Raw genomic sequence first — 17,402 nt, 5'->3', positions numbered from 1 at the left:
TAAATAAGAATATGTTCGTTCGTACATTCGAATTTTCAAGCTGTCAATTCTCTTTAAATGAAAGATCAAATTTAAAAAAATACAATTTTACTTATCTAATATGTTGCCAACAGATAAATAGGGAACACAAACGATATTTATATGAAAATTAACTGAGTATATTTATAACCCCGGATAGATGAGCAGCAGTTTTAAACGATCGGCCAGGAAGTGGGCAGAAACCTCCATTTTACATCGCAAAGTTGTCAATTACCGTTTGGACATGGGGCGCGTTTTCCAGCGCCACAGCTGCTCTGTCAGCAATATCCCTGAATCAGAATTAGAATCAGGCCAAGTATGTTTGTACACACAAGGAATTTGTGCTTGGTTACACTGTAGCTCGCAATACACAGCAGAACCTGCAATCACAAACATCCATTCCTAAATTACCCTGCATACACACATTTACACGAGTACGCAGCTCTTGTGCTATCATTTAGGCTGCACTCATTCTCCAGTTTTGTTTTGTTTTTTTCGCTGGCACGCGACACTGCGCGGGCTATTGGGTGTTCTTTTGGAGCACTCTTATCGACAAAGTAATCGCGAGCAAAGTCATTCTTATGCTTTCGACCCTCATCAGTATCTCACGGGCGTTTTTTAATTCGTTCCTGTTTTTGCCTGCTTTTTGTACAAAAGTCGCAGAACATTGTCTGCTTTATGCCTGAGCCATGGAAACTCTTGAATTAATATTTTTGATCGTAATTGCGACCATTTTAGACGCCGTCTGGATCCCTCCATATAAAAATGATGGGTGTCCATTTTAATCTGAGGAATTGTTTGATGTCTGTGAATCTGAACGTGGGTCCAGTGATCTGCATGCCGCATTTACTCACACAATAAGTGTGACGACTATTGCACCGTGCGCCGATTCGCACGATCAGGCCATATGTCGTTTCCTGTGCAGGCATGCGGCTGCTCCAGGCCCGCATCACAACCAGAGATGTGAAGCTAAAATAAAAGACCTGCAGAAAACAGGTCTCCAGCAGAGCTAAGCGCAGCCGAAAGGACCTTTTAAAGTCCTCACATGTAAGTCTGCTGTTTGCGTGGCCTTCAAGACATCTTAAACAGCATTACGGCACGACCCCTGCCACCAATCGTAATAGCGCAAGAGAGAGAAAAAAAATTGAAACAAGATCTCAAAACCTCAAGCATTGAGTTCTGGATCCTCATGCTGTGCTCTTTCACTCGATTCTGTCCAAGTGAGAGATTTAATTTGGTGTCAGCTTCTCACATTTATCCAGCCGATATGATATTATATCAGTTCCACGTTTTCAAGTGGCGCTTAACCAGTGAGTGGTGTTCTGTTCCCCCGCCATGTCACAGCTATGACCGCTCTGTAAGCTCTTCAAATGAGATGACGCTAGTTTCAACATGCCACAGAACATTTGAACACGGGCCTTCACCAGGGAAATTACTGTTACCATGGGCAACCAAAAGTACTTTACTCATTACATCTCTTCTTACCTGTTGGAGATTCTTAGAGGCAAAAAAAAAACATATTTTCAAACGATATTAATGTAAATATTAATGTAAATATGAATGCAAATATTAATATAAATATTAATGTGGCTTAATATAAATATTAATGTGGATATTAATGTAAATATTAATGTAAATGCATTTATATGTTAATACAAATATTAGAGCCTTTTCCACTCCGTGTCACCACAGTCAACCAGTACTTTTTAGACATTATGTCACACTGGCTGCAGTAGATGTTAACATTTCAAATCTTAAAGGTGATATTTAAACATACAGAGGGCTGTACAGTTTGCCCAAACCTACTTTCTTTCAAATCCCACAGGACAAATCCTACACAGTTGACACTTTTCATTCACCATCAGTTCCTGCTTCTTCTGAATTGCTGAATGAACAAGATGTGGGGTAAAAACAAAGCTATTAATGATGAATGATCACAGAATACCACACGGTCTATCTGCAAAGAATCTTAAATGCTAATAACACAACTGCACTAACTCAATACTGGACACAGAGCACATGTATTTAGTAACCAGGGCAACAAAGACATTTCTCCCCCAAGCTTTTGTCCTGTTTATAAAACTATTAATAAAATGAATGCATATGAACATGCCTCTGGGAAATTATATGTGCTCTGGGAAAGAAGGATCTGGTCCCTCTCAGCAGCAGAAAATTACCCCTGACATTAATATGTGCCCAGCATGGTCTGAAATAAGCTGTGTCATGGGGAGGGAAAAGCCTCTCTCTGAGGGGCCAAGGTCCTAAATTGGGGCTCTCAGACGATATTTTGTGGCTGTGTGCCCCTAAGAGGAAGCATCCAGCAGAAATAATGATGGTTCAGGGGTAACGCAGGGGCAACTTGCTGGGCAACATACTCACCTCCCACACTTCCACAGCTGTCAATCCTGTTACATTCTACTGCACCTCTGTCTGGATTTCCCTCCTTGTTTTCGGACAATAAATGCTCTTTCATTTGCGATGTCTTACACTGCTCAAAGCGGTGTAATTCTGAAACCTTATTTCCCCCCTTTTTGTTTTCTCCTTCTTTTGTTTGTTTTTGTTTGTTTGTCTTCTGCTTATGTATTTGTTTTCAATTCTAACCATGCTCCTCTTTGAATACTGGTAGCCTGTTGTATTGCTCTGTTGTTGACACTCCTGAACATTGCCTTTCTTCCACACTTGTAACACCAACACATGGGGTTGGATGGAGTCACTGAGCTTGATAAAACCAAAACACTGTCCAAAAACAGAAACCAGAAAATGGCCAGGTTTATAGTGTAGGTGAGGGCGTGCTTCAGAGACCTGTAGTGGGAGCTGGAGAATGAAAGTGGTGTTCACATAGTTCAGGTAGGTTAAACAACACCCAGAAAAAACTCACATGATACAGCCTTGCCAGAACAACAATCTCCACCTGTCCTGAATAACATAATAGTTGTTGTGTGTTTTCAGACTTTTGTGGATGGACTTTAGAGTGAAAGGTGGGGGTAAAGGGTGAGTAAACTGGATTTTTGGCAGCTGCAATAATTCAGCTCAGGTTTTAAGAGTTTCAGTTTCCCCGGTTCCCCATCTGCTGTGCTGCTGTGAGATGTGAGAGCCATTCCCTTCTTCTCATTAGTCTTGTAAAGGCTAAAATAAACAGATAAGAGGAATTGATTGCATCATAAATAAGAGCTATAAGTGCAGGAGTGCTGTGAAGGTTTGTTCCTAAGCCATAGTACGTAGAGGCAAGCTTTAGTGGGTTTTCATTCCAAAACACCCAGTTCGACTCATCATTGGTTAATTACGAGGTGGACTCTGGTTCAACAAAGAAAAAAGCATTGCAGTACACTGCAATACATTTCAACTGAAGCCCTCCACAATTCAACAGTGACCGTGTTGGTCCATGCTGTGTTAAGACATGATCAGTTCAACAGGGACAGCTATGACCATTTTGTCCAAATTAATGCTTATTTGTTAATTAACAATATAGCATATGTATATGTTAAAGAAATAAAACCACTTTATTCACTAAAAACTAATGTTTAAAAATTGTCTGTATTACAAGAGAATACTTGCTTATGTGTTTCTTTTTTTTTCTAAGTGGGCAATTTAAAAATGAAAGAGTATTTGGGGGGGAAATGAAGTCATTGCATATTTTGCAGTTACATGCATTCATTATTTTGTGGTTGTTGAGAATCAGTCAGTTTATACAAATTAGACAAAGATACAAGAAATTAATTTCAATCATTTATTTGTACATGCATAATTTCTTTAAAACACCTGCTAAAGTTCTATTTAATTAGATTAAATCAGGGCAAAAAAAGTACAGCACATTGTGACACATCAGCTTTGGACAGTGTATTATATCCTCAGATCCTGCTGCTTGTGAACACACTGATTGCTTTCTGCCTTCCAAAAATGAGTTGCATCACCATAGTTAAACCTCTGAACTTCATACAGTGATCACTAAACTGTCCCATTTGCCATGTGGCAGTGTTCTATGGCCGCATGGGAATAATGTCATTACGCGCACCAGCAACAGACTGCCAGGAGCTTGAGATTGCCAAGCTCTGTGCTCAGGGCAGAACACCACAGACTGTCTCTGAGGTAGCAGCTGTGATATTCTGAGTGGCTTTCAGATGGATTTTCCTCCTATCGGCACTAGAGCAAAGCCGGCTCTGCCAAGGAGCGATAACAGGCTGAAGCTGTCCCTGCAATACTGCACCCCGCTGGCAGGGAGGGAATGTGGCTGTCTTCGAGAAACAGCCTGATGTAAACTACATTTGGTCAGATGTAATTCTGAAGGGTATATCTGATTAATTCTGAAGAGTAAATCTGCACTTTGCAACGAACAACCAAGGATCAGTGCTGGTGTGATAAGGTGTCCATTGCCATCAACGACGAAACTCGCTGCTTACCTATTAAGAGTAGCAGAGGTCAGATCTTCTACCACTGCTAAGATATGCATGCTGTTCAGATTTCATCCCCATGTCTGCTAAAGAATTCACCATCACTTGGTTTTCATTCAACAATCAAATTTATATACTGTATTTGTTACATGCGTGACTTAATTAGAAATACAGAAAATGTGGTTAAACACTAACCCCCACATGTAATGTGTTTACCAACCTGAGAACAACTGCCCAGTCTGAAACTAGAATAACACATAGACAAAGCCAGTACAAACAAAACACTGATGGAAATATAAGATTTCCAATACACATTGATTTAAATGATACACCACATCAACAGCCATAATTAAGGTAAAATTACATGTTGCCTTTGACCTGTAATGCAATTATCTTCAGATGTCTTTCTTTACAGTAGCGTACTTCCTTTTCATTAGCACATCTTGCTTTTCATTAGCATATCACGGTTTTGATTAGCATCTCCTATTAATGGGTCTTATTTTTCATTAGGGTGTATTATTATTATTGTTGTTGCCCTCTGACAGTCAGGTTCGTTGGTCAGTAACAAAAACATTCTGTTTCTGAATGTTCAAAATGTAAATTCTATTGCACATTGACTACTTTCATTCTTCACTGTGCATTCCACAAGGAAATGGCATTACAGGAAGATTTCATTATACAAATTTGCTCTGAAACCATGAGATCATGGATACTTGCATAATTTAGTTTGGAATAAAAAGTAATTATGCTTTTGTTTTTTTTCTTGTTAGTATCTCGTATTTTTTCCACAGGAAATTAATCTTGATAGGCCATCTTAGGATAGTGGGTGCTGTTTGTGGTTCAGTGCAAGCATTGTGGAGTGTAAGCTTGTCATTTTGATAGGAAGCGCTTCTTGTTTGATCTCATGAGTAAGTCTGCCAATGGCAAGGACTAACAAATTAGATCACTGAGCTTTAGATATGTTTTATTCTTTCCATTGAACATTATCCTCTTGTATTTCTACAATACTCTGCAGTCAGGATCTCAGGTCTTCACCTGGCATGCTCACTTGTCCTCTTCAATGCTGAAGAGAACAACACATCCAAAGATCAAACTGTAGGTTGTTTCCTGAATGCTAACCACTAAATGAGACTTCTTCATCTAAGTCCTAGGGGACATCAGACTTGTCAACTATAGTGTCTGTGACAGTGTTTGTGACAGTGTTTGTGACAGACTATCACAACATCTTTGATACAGCTTTTCATCTTGGCACTTAATGATTTTACTATGGATTCCTGTAGTGAGGTATTCTATGCTACTTTTAACACTGCTAACAGAGGAAAAACTCCTTTAAAAGCTTCAGATCAGCAGGATATCCAGAATAGCAAAAATGCTTGTCTACAGCGTTACTGGCTCACTATATAACCCAGGGGGAAATGTTTGGAAATGTTACAAGCCAGATGTATTTCAGATGCAGAACTTGTTTTTCTCCACCTGAAAGGAGCATAAATATTGCACTGAGGACAGAAATGCAGTTTATATGTGTTTGGAATGCCAGTCATCCTTCTCTCTTCCATCTTTATGCATTTCCTGCTCAATCACTTTTTGCCTGGTCACCTCTTCTACATTCTCATTCCCAAATCAGTTTAAGCAGAAGTGAGAGAAACTAACTCGGTAGTTCCTTTTTATGAAACCATAATTAGATATATTCTACAAAACAAAGTCCCTTTCACGGTATTTCCAGCACAAGAAAGCCATACTGTGCATCCACAGCTTGAGCCCATGGTCACTGCATGATGTTCACAAACAGTGTTTTACTCTTGGAACATTAGTAAACATAGCCATGTCTCTATGGAGCCATACTTAATTTTTTCGGTTAAGTGTTATACTGTAATTCACCTTTAAGTTTCAGAGGTTTTAAGCAGGCAAACAGTAATCGAAACGTTTAAAAATAACTTTAGCTAATTGCACTAATAACTGGTTTACTCGTTAATGCACACCACTTGAAAAACACTTGAAATGCTGTGTGTCTGTAGACACTTTGTTTCTTTGACACAATTTGAAAGACTATTTCATGATTGTGTGATGAGAACCAAGGCCAAATTCTACTTACATCTAAAAGCACTGCAAAGTAATCTTTACTATTAGTCTATGATATTTATCAGTAAGCATTGCAGACATTGTTTTATATACAGCGACAGTCTCCAAAGCATTACAGTCTCAATACATTTGCATGATGCATACTAGTAAATCCTTTGTGATATTAAACTTCACTCTGCTGTTCTACTATAGGCCCTCCATTCTCAAACAAACACCAACACTGTAGGCTGTTGGCTTTAGAATGTTCCAGAAAAAAAAACAAAAAAAAAACACAAGCCAAATGAGTCACTGTGAGTACAAGTAGAACATTCGAGAGAACTTCCCATAGTCACACAAAGGAACGATACACCAATCCACAGTTTGGGTTTGTCATTGTGTGCTGGAGAACATTGGGTCACCATGCCTTGCACTTTACTTGGACATTCTGAAGGCATTCGTCAGACTGTAGCAGCAGATAATCTCTTTGAGGGTCTTACGCATCTCCTGACTCCTGAAGGCATAGATGAGAGGGTCAACAACAGAATTACACATGATCAGGATGAGGTACATGTTGAAGTGTGACATGAAACACATGCAGTAGATGTTCCTGGGACAGGAGATCATGAGGATGAGATGAAGGAAAAATGGGGCCCAGCACACAATAAAGATGCCCAGCAGGATGGTGAGTGTGACCGCCGCCTTCATGCTGGCCCTCTGGTGGATGGAGTTGTAGCCTGGCAGGGCAGCAATGCGTTTGACGTGTGAACGGGCGAGCATGAACATGTGGCTGTAGAGCGAAGCCATGAGGGCCAGCATAATGAAGAACATGGACACCAGGCACACGATGACAGGCGTGCTGTCTGAGTACACAATGAAGATGATGCCGCAGCCAGTGCAGAAGGTCCAGATCCCAGCGATGATCATGGCTGCCCGCCGCACAGTCATGATGTTGTGATAGCGCAGCGCATAAAAGATGGTGACATAGCGGTCCACAGCAATGGCCAGGAGGCTGCACATGGATGCCACCACTGAGATGCAAATCATGGAGTCAAAGACATTGTCCATTTGCCTGATGAAGTGATCTTCCACCACCAGCTGCTGGTTGTTGAGCAGATAGATAATAATGGTCTCCCATGCGTTGGAGACACTCACCAACATGTCCGCCACAGCAAGGCTGCACACGAAGAAGTACATGGGTGAATGTAGGTTCTTGTTCTTCACTATGGCAGAGATAACAAGAATGTTCTCCAGGAGACTGATGATGCCAAGGATGAGGAAGACCTCTGTGGCGATAGTGAGTTGCTCACATGCCTTGGCCTTCATCTGGTGTGGAGCGTCAGTGATGTTGGGGGAATTGGAAACTTGGTTGGAGTTGACCATGGAAGTCCAGAACGGGACAGGGACAGTGGTGACATCAGAGGAGTTCATCTTGAGGGAGGGACTGGGATGAATATGTTCCATAAATGTTTGCGAGTCAGTAGGTGGACAAAGGCGGCATTGTTTGCCTGTGTAAAGCAAAGAATGTAGAAATTTAATAAAAACAGTGAAAACCACTACATAATCAAATCAGGTCACACAATTTGAAACAATTCTTAATATATTGAAGATCTAGAACAAAATCAATAGACAGGATAACAACAAAGAAATAAAATAAACCTTTAAAATTTGATTGATTTTATTAAACCTGTAAAGTCCAAGAACCTGTCAGTGGGTCCAGATTTTCATTCTTCACTCTTGTAGTCACTTTCATATTGGTTTCAGTGTAGTGCTGACGCTGTATAAGTATGATATGCATAACATGCTGTCAGATTAATAACTGAAAAAAATAAGCCAGGACTTTGCTTTCATGGAGTCCCAGACAAATTTTAGTTACTGAGACATCAGAGACATCAGCATGCATCTTCTGCAGAGTTTTACTCCTAAATAAGGCTACGAGATCACATTGTTTACAGATGAAAGACAGAGGGGAATGTGCTCCTGGCCCAAGGTCTTCTTGAAACACAACTCCATTCATATTTTAGCGTTCACTATTCACCCCAGTCGTGTAAGATCAGCCATGTGACTGTCTGAAGCAAGCCCTTTGTCCACACACACATAGTCCTGCGAGCATGTCATCAACTGTCCTGATTAATTATTCCATTTGGAGGGAAAAAATATGGGTTTATAAGTGCCACCGCTGCCTGGATTTTTACAAAGCTCCTTTCATGTACGTGAGTATACGGGCCATCCATAACGGTGCGTATTACGACCTACTCAATGAAGTTTTCACAAAGCAAATATAAACACAGTCACGAGTCACCGGCAGATGAGCAGGACTACACTGCTCCTGACTCTGCTAACTAGGCCATAGTTCATTAGCCTTCATCACTTTCTACGATGGCATTGACAACAAGAACAATAACAAAATTTGATTGGAACCTTTGCACAGGAGTGTTGATGTGGGAAAGGATGGAAACTGCAGACCTTCAGGGTGTGGAAAGTCAAACAAAATAAATGAAAAAGGCCTGGGTAAACAAGATCAGAACGCTTGGCAAGACACTGTGGGCCACACAAACCGACTTCTCACCAGACAGGTGTTGTATAAAAAATATTTTCAAATCAGACTCTTTTATTTCTATCTGTCTATCTTTCTGTCTGTGTAAGGTGAGGTGTGATCCTGTGTAACTCGTGCTTGGTGTACACATGAATGAATAACAGCTCCACCTCTGTCACAAGCCTATCTATAGTTATCCCATCGTGCAGAGTTAAAAATAACAAGGGGTGTCATGCAGGACTTGTCAGGAATGAGAAGCACAGGATCTCTTCCTGAGTGTGTGTGTGTGGGGGGGTGTGTGTGTGGGTGTGTGTGTGTGTGTGTGTGTGTGTGTGACAGCAGGCTTAAGGCCCTCCACCCCTACCACTTCTTTGCACTTGACTCTCTCTCCATTTCCTCCTCCTCTTCCTGTTATCTTTTGCGCACACACATTCACATACACACCATTACCTGCATTCTAATATGACCTGTCAATCACTCAGGCTCACAGGGTGATCTCACCTACACACTCTTATTTGCTTAGAATAATCTGCTGCAAAACATCTTAAAACATCTCACCTCCTAGTGTTTGTGTGGTGGGGGGGGCGGGGGGTGTTAGGGTCTTGCACTCTGGGCTTCACACAAAGCCACTGAGTGATCACCCATTGCTGCGCTTTTTGCTTTGTGATACAGGGTGCAGTGTGCACTATGTGCAGAGAGGGGGCGCCATTAAGCCCTGCACAGTGCTTTGCCATTCAACAGCCTTTCAGAGAGGAACAGAGAAATCGTGAACCAGATGATAATTCAACCAATGCCATGTCAGTGTCTTCAGAAAAAGCTTCTTAAAGCAGAGCAAAGTTTTAGTCATATGCATTTTGGTAGCTATCTTCTGCTCCTAGTTTTCTCAACGCAGACTTTAGATCATCCTGGCGTGTTAAATGTATTCAATGGGACAATTTACCTGGAATGTCACCTTATGCTGGGAATGTTATACGGCACTTTAGGGAAATAGTTCCCAAGTAGGATTTTTTCTGCATTGTTCATATGGACAAGCGTGCATACTAGTTATAGCCCATATGAGATGGCCTTAGGCTACACCTAACCCTTCAAACATTGTTTCTTGTTCTTGTCTTGTTTTTTACACTGGCAACAACATATGGACTGGGCCAACAGTGTAGAAAGGTTCTACACTGATTCCACTGTTCTACTGTTCTACACTGATTCCACTGTGCCTCTGATCTTATCTCAGGTGAAGCATTGGCACTGTACCACCAGGTCTCTAATATCTCTCTTCACTTGTTTTCTTCTGGGACATGTCTGACAAATGTCTTGGCCTCTGACCTATGAGATTTTCACTGTGGTTTTCTTTATGTCAGCAATCTCCAGAGTGATTCATCAAAAGGCTATGGCTCAACAGGCCCAGTTTTTATTGTGCATCAGACACAATGGTTTGGTGCAAAAAAGCATCAGACATAAAATGGAAAGGTCGCCTTCCTTCAGAGCAATGTTCTAACAAAAGTTGCCACTTAAAGAATCTGAAGAATAATTAAAATTCTACTGGCATCACCCTGCAAGTGAGAACTCAATAATACCCTTTTAACCAACCATTTTTGTTTAACATTATCATACATTTCTGGATAAACACACATCTACTTTCAATAAGACTGAAATGGCACTCAGTGACTGCATATTCATTCTCATGTGCTATGACACGATGTAAAGCATAATGCCCAATGCACATTCCAAGCACCCGAAGCCAAATTGCATTAGTCAATTGCATTTTTATGGAAAAAAAACTTATTTATACACTCCGACCTTTAATCCCTTTTAGAATTTTTGGGATTTTCACCTTTGTAAATATATACCTTTCATATTATTCACTAATTAATTTGCAGTAGTCACTGAATTACATGCCTCAAGATGAATAATTATTTAATAAGATGAAAGTTCAAGTGAATACACTTCTTGAAATTTGAATATAAACAGGTTCTGTTGCTTACCTTTTTCAATTTACCATCTACTTGCACTCTGCTTGCACAGCTGATGACTCTGACCCAAGATGTCCTATTTGTCTGATACGTCAGACTAAGCATTAGACTGTGGACTGTTTGTCTGATATGTCAGACCGTGCATTAGACCATGGGCTGTTTGCTATTGTCCTTGGGTCTCACTATCCTGCACAGTTTCAAGTAAACTCTGCTCTACAGCACAACTTATGCAGCTCATGAAGGGCCAGATATTGAGCTGACGAGCTGGATCTAGTGTGCTAGAGCAGGAAACACTTGAACATGAGTAGGGCAGTATGGACCCAAGTGTGGAAATGAGAAGCCCTGTGTTACACCAGAACAACTTCTGTATTTAATTTTCAGGTACAACCCTAATCCTTGCCTATCTGATTTAGGCTACAAGTTTCATGCAAGGCTTAAACTTACAAAAAAACAATTAAACTTTCAAACAGAAATACACTTAAACAAAGAGTCATTCGGTTAGTCAGGTCAAAGGGATTTTTGTGCAGAACATATAAGGCAGGGGAGGGTATCTGCCTAAAGCTCTGATGCAGAAATCCGTCTGACAGTCTACGCATTGTATTGTTCTTGACAGGTGCCCTGACTTGTGCGTCACAAGTATATCGGAGTTATGACCATTTCGGATTCTTGAATCAGAAGCAATTCCAAAACTGCTCTATGGTAAAAGCTGCAGCAAACGCTGCCAGATAAGATTCCTGTGTTCCAAAAAAAAAAAAAAAAAAAAAAAAATATTAGTAAATCCCAAAAACAGAGAACCATGGAAACGGACCGTGACCAGAGTTGATGTCTGCTGGCTGCACAAATGTTTTAGAGTCGTCCGTTATAGCACAGACTGAAACTCATTCGGTAGACACGTCCGTCACAGACAGACCATCGTTTTAGGCCACTATAGAGGCTGCTACATTTCCCGCTGACTGTTAAATACAGACCCAGTTTTTCCAGGTAGTTTGCCTTTACTCCACAGATTTCCGTGTGGCCATTAAATGTTTATAAGCCATTCTACATCAGAGGTGTTCTTCTACTCATCTCATTATGCCAGACACATGCTAATGGTGCAATTGGGTCTACAATGTTTTTCCTCTTAAAACAACGACCACTTCTTTCTCAAAATATAATGTTAAAACATACTCTAGAACCACTCGAGGGCACCGGGCTTAGCAAGTAACGTCTATCCGCTTGCATTGGCTATATCCTCGGCAACTGAGGCAGTCAGCACCCGTCACCTTACGGACTCTAATCGCCTTCTGTTAACAGTACTTTCCATTCTACTTAGTAGATTCCATTCTAAGTAAATTGCTTTGACTTTTTGACCAATCTTTTTTTCAATTATTATTTTGCGCATTTCTCATCGCGCTCCTCCGCAACATACACTTAGACTGCTGTTTTGTCTTCTTGTTCCCACCCACGCAATCTCGACTCGAGCGCTCGGCGCTCCGCAGTGTCTGACCGCATGAGTATGTCACTTACCCTTACACCATTTCAAATTGGTAGCACTATGATTAAGATCATTTTATAAACTTTGACTTAAAGCAAAAACAGAAAATCCAGATAGGCTACTTTGGTTACCTGCCCAAAATTACCAAAATAGCCTAATTTCATAATGCGAATAGCCCAACTCAGCACATACCCAACGGTACACAGACATCATGTAACAACATGAAAACGATAAATCGTGCAGTTTTGCAACACGTAATGTGACTCCGTTAGTTTTCACTCTGTTATCACAACTAAAATATGTTATCGCCACAATATGATGTTTTCAGTTATGTCAAGTGAAAAGTTATTTCCTCTGACGCAGACAATTTGAACAGCGTGCACAGGTTATGTGATTTTTTAACATGCAAACTCTGTTCGCTATTTATAACTGACTTAACATCCGATTTGTTAACAACTCGTGGAAAACGATACTTGAGCCCATGATAATTTAAAAGGATGTCATGCGAACTGTGCCATAAAGTCGAGACATAAAATCTTATTTAATTTCAGAACCAGATACTGGACAGCGCCTTGTTTCAGATCGGACATACTGAGCTACAACAGTTCACAACAAAGAAAAAACGACTGGCTTTTGACATTAGACAACGGAAGGAGTAACACACACATTCTAAATTATAAACATAGAATAATGGAAATTGAAGGTAACCGAAGAGGTTAGTTCTATCTACTAGCGAAGTTTATGAAGGAAAAAAAAGTTTGGCATGGCCTACCATATTTTCGATTTTTGTCTTGTTAACTCCTACTCACCTATCCGCTGCTACCAGGCGACTGAGGTCTTATGCCCGATTCTCCACACAGACCGCAAACCCTTCCATTAGGCTCTTCTCGTGAGTCTGCGCGAGAGGGACTTAGTCTGGTTCGATATGAGGCGCGAGGGTGCATCAGTAGAGCGTCTTCATTTATAGGCTGCAGTCTCGAGAGAGAAGACACAGGGAAAGCGCCACCTCCAACGCATAGGCTTACACAAGCAACAGCCACCGCTACGCAGATATAAGACTTCATTATACGTATCATTTAACTACTTTTTAAATATAAATACGACCTTATATACGTGGCCCTTAGATATATGTATTTGTATTATATGTATTATATGTATTTGTGAGGAGGGTGTGGTGGAGCTTTGTAATTTTTTCAATTGCTCGAAACGAAAATGTAGGATATATATATATATATATATATATATATATATATATATATATATATATATATCACTATGAGCTTATGTATTTGTGTAACTACTTTAAATCCAAAATAATTACTACTAAGTTTCTAAATTTAATTCTGCTCTAAATAAAGAGTAGAGGTGACGTAAATTAACATGGGCCACTTTCTGAAGCCATGTTAAAACATGATGTCCTTCTGCTGCTGCAAGTCGTCTTGTGAAGCATGAATATTCATTCACATGTCAGAGGTGTCGGGTCGGATTTGGTGGGAGTTTTGCAGAACACGTCAGACGTCTTTACATATTAATTGTACATTCACAAACGCTCAGCTCGATGGTCTGGTTACAACAGTAACGTTAGACGTCTTTACATATTAATGTTACATGCTCAAACGTGGTTACAAGAATAAGGCTAGTGGGGGCGTGGCTCACAGTGCTGACCCGTACAGCGCTGAAAGTTAGTGAATGGAAGACGAGAGAGATGGAGAGAGATGGAGACACTGCAATGGTAAACCCAGTCGTCCTCTTCTTCTTCTCCCTGGGTCAAAGCAAAGAAACGGAGAGCTGAAGAGAGATTGTGTGCTAAAACGCAGAATTAAGAGCTCTGTGGCTTGACTTTTCCGAGTTGGTGACAATCCCTTGTTCTGAAAGGATTCAGGAGTGATGCTGAATTGGCTTTTTTATTTCTGAATAGGCAAGTTATGTTGGTGGTTTAGCACACAGCTACTGAAACTGTAATGTAATGTAACCCTCGCAATGTAATGCAACGGACCCTTATCATTGTGAAGCTGTTTTAGCTGTATTTCACTAACATTCGCTGACTACATTACTATTATTCAGCTTCTTTGCTAACAGTGCCTACCATTGAATAAGTTTGTCCATTTTGACAATAACATTCATTTTTTTTGGTTGTTTAAAGCTACAGTATGTACATACTGCAGCTTTAAACAGCCAAGAAAATGAACTTTATTTCAAGGGAAAGAGTCGAGATTTTCAGCACCTTTAGTTCACATTGCGCTACTGGCTAATGTAAGGTTACATTACCTAGTTCAATGAGGAAAATATCTGCAGTTATGTATTAACTACATGTATTTACATGGACCTGTTACAGAAATTTGCAGTTTAAATTAATGAGTAAAAGTAAGGTATGGGCCCTTTAAGAGAACAGTGTCACTGCACTTTAGGTGGGCCATAATCCTAATGCTGGCAGTACTCCGTGCAGAACCTCTTTAAAACAGAACCTCTGGTCCTGCTAGGCTGGGATTCATCATAATTTGGTGACTTCCTTGCTTTAAAACACCTCATTCAGCTCATTACATTTAGTAGGTGTGATAGAGCAAAGCTCACCGGCTTAAGTGCTAGACTCCAGTACTCAGGATGTGGAATAGATAGTCAGGGTGGAAAAAGCTAGCACAACAGCTCAAGAAAACAATACATAAAAACCTGCAGAACTCAATACATGCTCCAATTTGCCTTAACCTCAGCCTCTTGTATTACATTTAGAAATGCGATCAATTAAGGTTTTAGCCTTTAAATGATTTTTATTTCAAATCCAGTCTGTCTGTTCCCAATGCTCTTAACCAGATATATGAGATCAGACAGAACTCATAAAAAATGCACTGAGGCAAGGCATCCAAGTGCCCAGCACACTGACAGTGATGATTACATGCATCCAACTAGACGTTCATCTGTCCTGTTCCACTGTTTGTTCTCTTTCCTTTCATGTTTGTTCCTCAGGCATTTGTTGATAAGCTCGACACTCACCAGCCACTTTAATAGAAACACTCTTCTGGCACCTACATGGAGTGGTCCACTTATTAGCCATACTTATCTTAGGTACATTTTATAGGACATGGGCAATATGTCAGATACTGTATACCACTTTCAATAGTGAGTTTCTTTTTTCATTTTGGCAACAATCCATTCTCCACACACTCATACTGGCATGGTCGTGGTATTGTAGTGGGTGTTGCTGGTATGAACAGATGAGCAAAACACAGCAGCTCTGATGAAGATTTCAGAGTCACTACTGAGTTTAGTGTGGTCCAACTACTTAAAATAGCCAGCAAACAGTGTCCTTGTGGTCAGAAACTCCCTTTTGAAAAAGAGCAGGAGAAATTGTGGATGGAGACAGGTGAGCTGTTGTCTCTAATTCTTCACCTGAGAGGTATTTCCAATACATATACATTTCCAGCAAAGGGTGTAGTAAGTGTATAGCTTTATAATATTTATGTACAACCTGCAGGAGAACTAGCAGTATAGTTGTTGTCAGCTGAGTTGTACGAGTCTCCACCCCTCTCTCTGGTGTGATACTGGGTGTATTCCACAGTTCACTGGTTCTCCTCCACCACCTAATTGGACAGCTTTGACACAGTAGGACAGCAGAAATGAGTCAGAACAGACATGGCAAAACTCAGATGCCTGAGATGCCAGACGCAATCTGGGACAGAATGTTGGATCAGTGTTTGCATCCGGTGGGATTGGAGGATATTTTAAGAAAGGGTTACTGAGGTTTTTACACTTTTGTGTTTTAGGCCTTGACTCAACAGTGCAAAGGCTAGGTTTGTCTGATCAAAGCTTCAAAACTGCAGAGAATCACTGCAGTAAATCACAAATTGTGAAAACTGAAAAAAAAAAATGCTGTTTTCTGGGGTAACAAGCGATGATATCCAGCCCTACAGAACACGTGGTGGACTATTATGTATTCTGTATGTAACATGCAGCTCCATTTCAATGACGAAAAAATAAGAGATAGGGATCACACCTCACAAAATGCAGGTCAAGTAGGGATCCAAAAGAATCATTGTTTTGGTCTGATGGTTTTTATTGTAGTGCCTGGCACCGACTGATTGGTGTTACATGCACAGTACCCTTGTGTCACAGCTGTTGCCTTTGAAGTCAAAGCAATTAAAATTTTTTTTAAAGATTTATCAGAGGTGAAGAGGCAAATGAGCATAAAAAAAGAGAAAGCAGTCTGTTCTCCTTCACTTCTACACTTATTACAGCAATATTTGGTCTTAAACTGAAGGCAAGTGAATAATCCAAGCATTTTATTAAATTCTGTTAAAGTCCATGCAACTCATATAATATTCATATCAACTCAATATCAGTATAGCAGAAAAGGGGTGGACTTTTTTTTTAAGAAACACCAACCTTACGGCAGTAAAGTTTTTAAAGCACTTTTTTCCTGCCTGCCGTTTCTCTGCTTCCTTTGAAGTTCTAGTAAGTGTAGTAAACTCTTCCCCCTGGCAGCAAGAAAGCCACATTCAATTATCGTATCTTACATTTCCACTGAATCAGATTAAACTCTTCATCTGTTAGGGCAGAGGCACTATAAGAAGAACAAATATACAGCTCTTGTGTTGTGCATACTCAGGACCAGAGAGCACGTTCAACATGCACATAGTGCAAAGGTCAACGTCATAGTGAAGCGATCCATCTTATAGAGAGGAGCAGCTTAGCAGCTGAAAGCATATGGCTCCTGTAACTAATTTCTCTATGATAATGTGACCAAAAATGACTCTCTCTCTCTCTCTCTCTCTCTCTCTCTCTCTCTCTCTCTCTGCTGAATGAAAAAAAGAACACATGCTTCTGATTTGCTCCACGTTGTTAGAACAGCTCCTGCAAAGCCACTTCACATTCTCCAAACATTCCACCTCATTTCTTAGTCCAGCTCTTTTTACTATTATTCATATATATATATATATACATACAGAGAGAGAGAGAGAGAGAGAGAGAGA

The 17,402-nt window shown here is 40.4% G+C and overlaps 1 protein-coding gene across 3 annotated transcripts; it reads right to left on the bottom strand.

The window, feature by feature from the left end:
- Window positions 1–3,757: 3,757 nt before the first annotated feature.
- mc5ra (melanocortin 5a receptor) lies at window positions 3,758–13,353 on the bottom strand. Of its 3 annotated transcripts, XM_027022912.2 has the most exons (3): window positions 13,248–13,353; window positions 8,166–8,238; window positions 3,758–7,969 (listed from the first exon to the last, which is right to left on the bottom strand). In XM_027022912.2, exons 2-3 carry the CDS (start codon window positions 8,212–8,214, stop codon window positions 6,897–6,899), a joined length of 1,122 nt encoding a protein of 373 aa, XP_026878713.2. In that variant the 5' UTR covers window positions 8,215–8,238; window positions 13,248–13,353; the 3' UTR covers window positions 3,758–6,896. The 3 variants fall into 3 exon arrangements, with proteins under 3 accessions (XP_026878713.2, XP_026878715.1, XP_026878712.2); XM_027022914.2 differs by lacking the exon at window positions 8,166–8,238; XM_027022911.2 differs by lacking the exon at window positions 13,248–13,353 and having other exon boundaries at window positions 8,166–8,583.
- Window positions 13,354–17,402: the final 4,049 nt, after the last annotated feature.

This window comes from Electrophorus electricus, chromosome 8, assembly GCF_013358815.1.
Source record: "Electrophorus electricus isolate fEleEle1 chromosome 8, fEleEle1.pri, whole genome shotgun sequence".
In the NCBI taxonomy this organism is placed as follows: Eukaryota; Metazoa; Chordata; class Actinopteri; order Gymnotiformes; family Gymnotidae; genus Electrophorus; species Electrophorus electricus.
This window is presented reverse-complemented; position numbering and strand designations above follow the sequence as displayed.

Coding starts and splice junctions, on each gene's coding strand:
- mc5ra (XM_027022911.2), bottom strand. CDS start 8,259: ATGCATATCATACTTATACAGCGTCAGCACTACACTGAAACCAATATG. Junction 7,970..8,165: donor AAATCTGGACCCACTGACAG/GTTCTTGGACTT, acceptor TGCTTTACACAG/GCAAACAATGCCGCCTTTGT.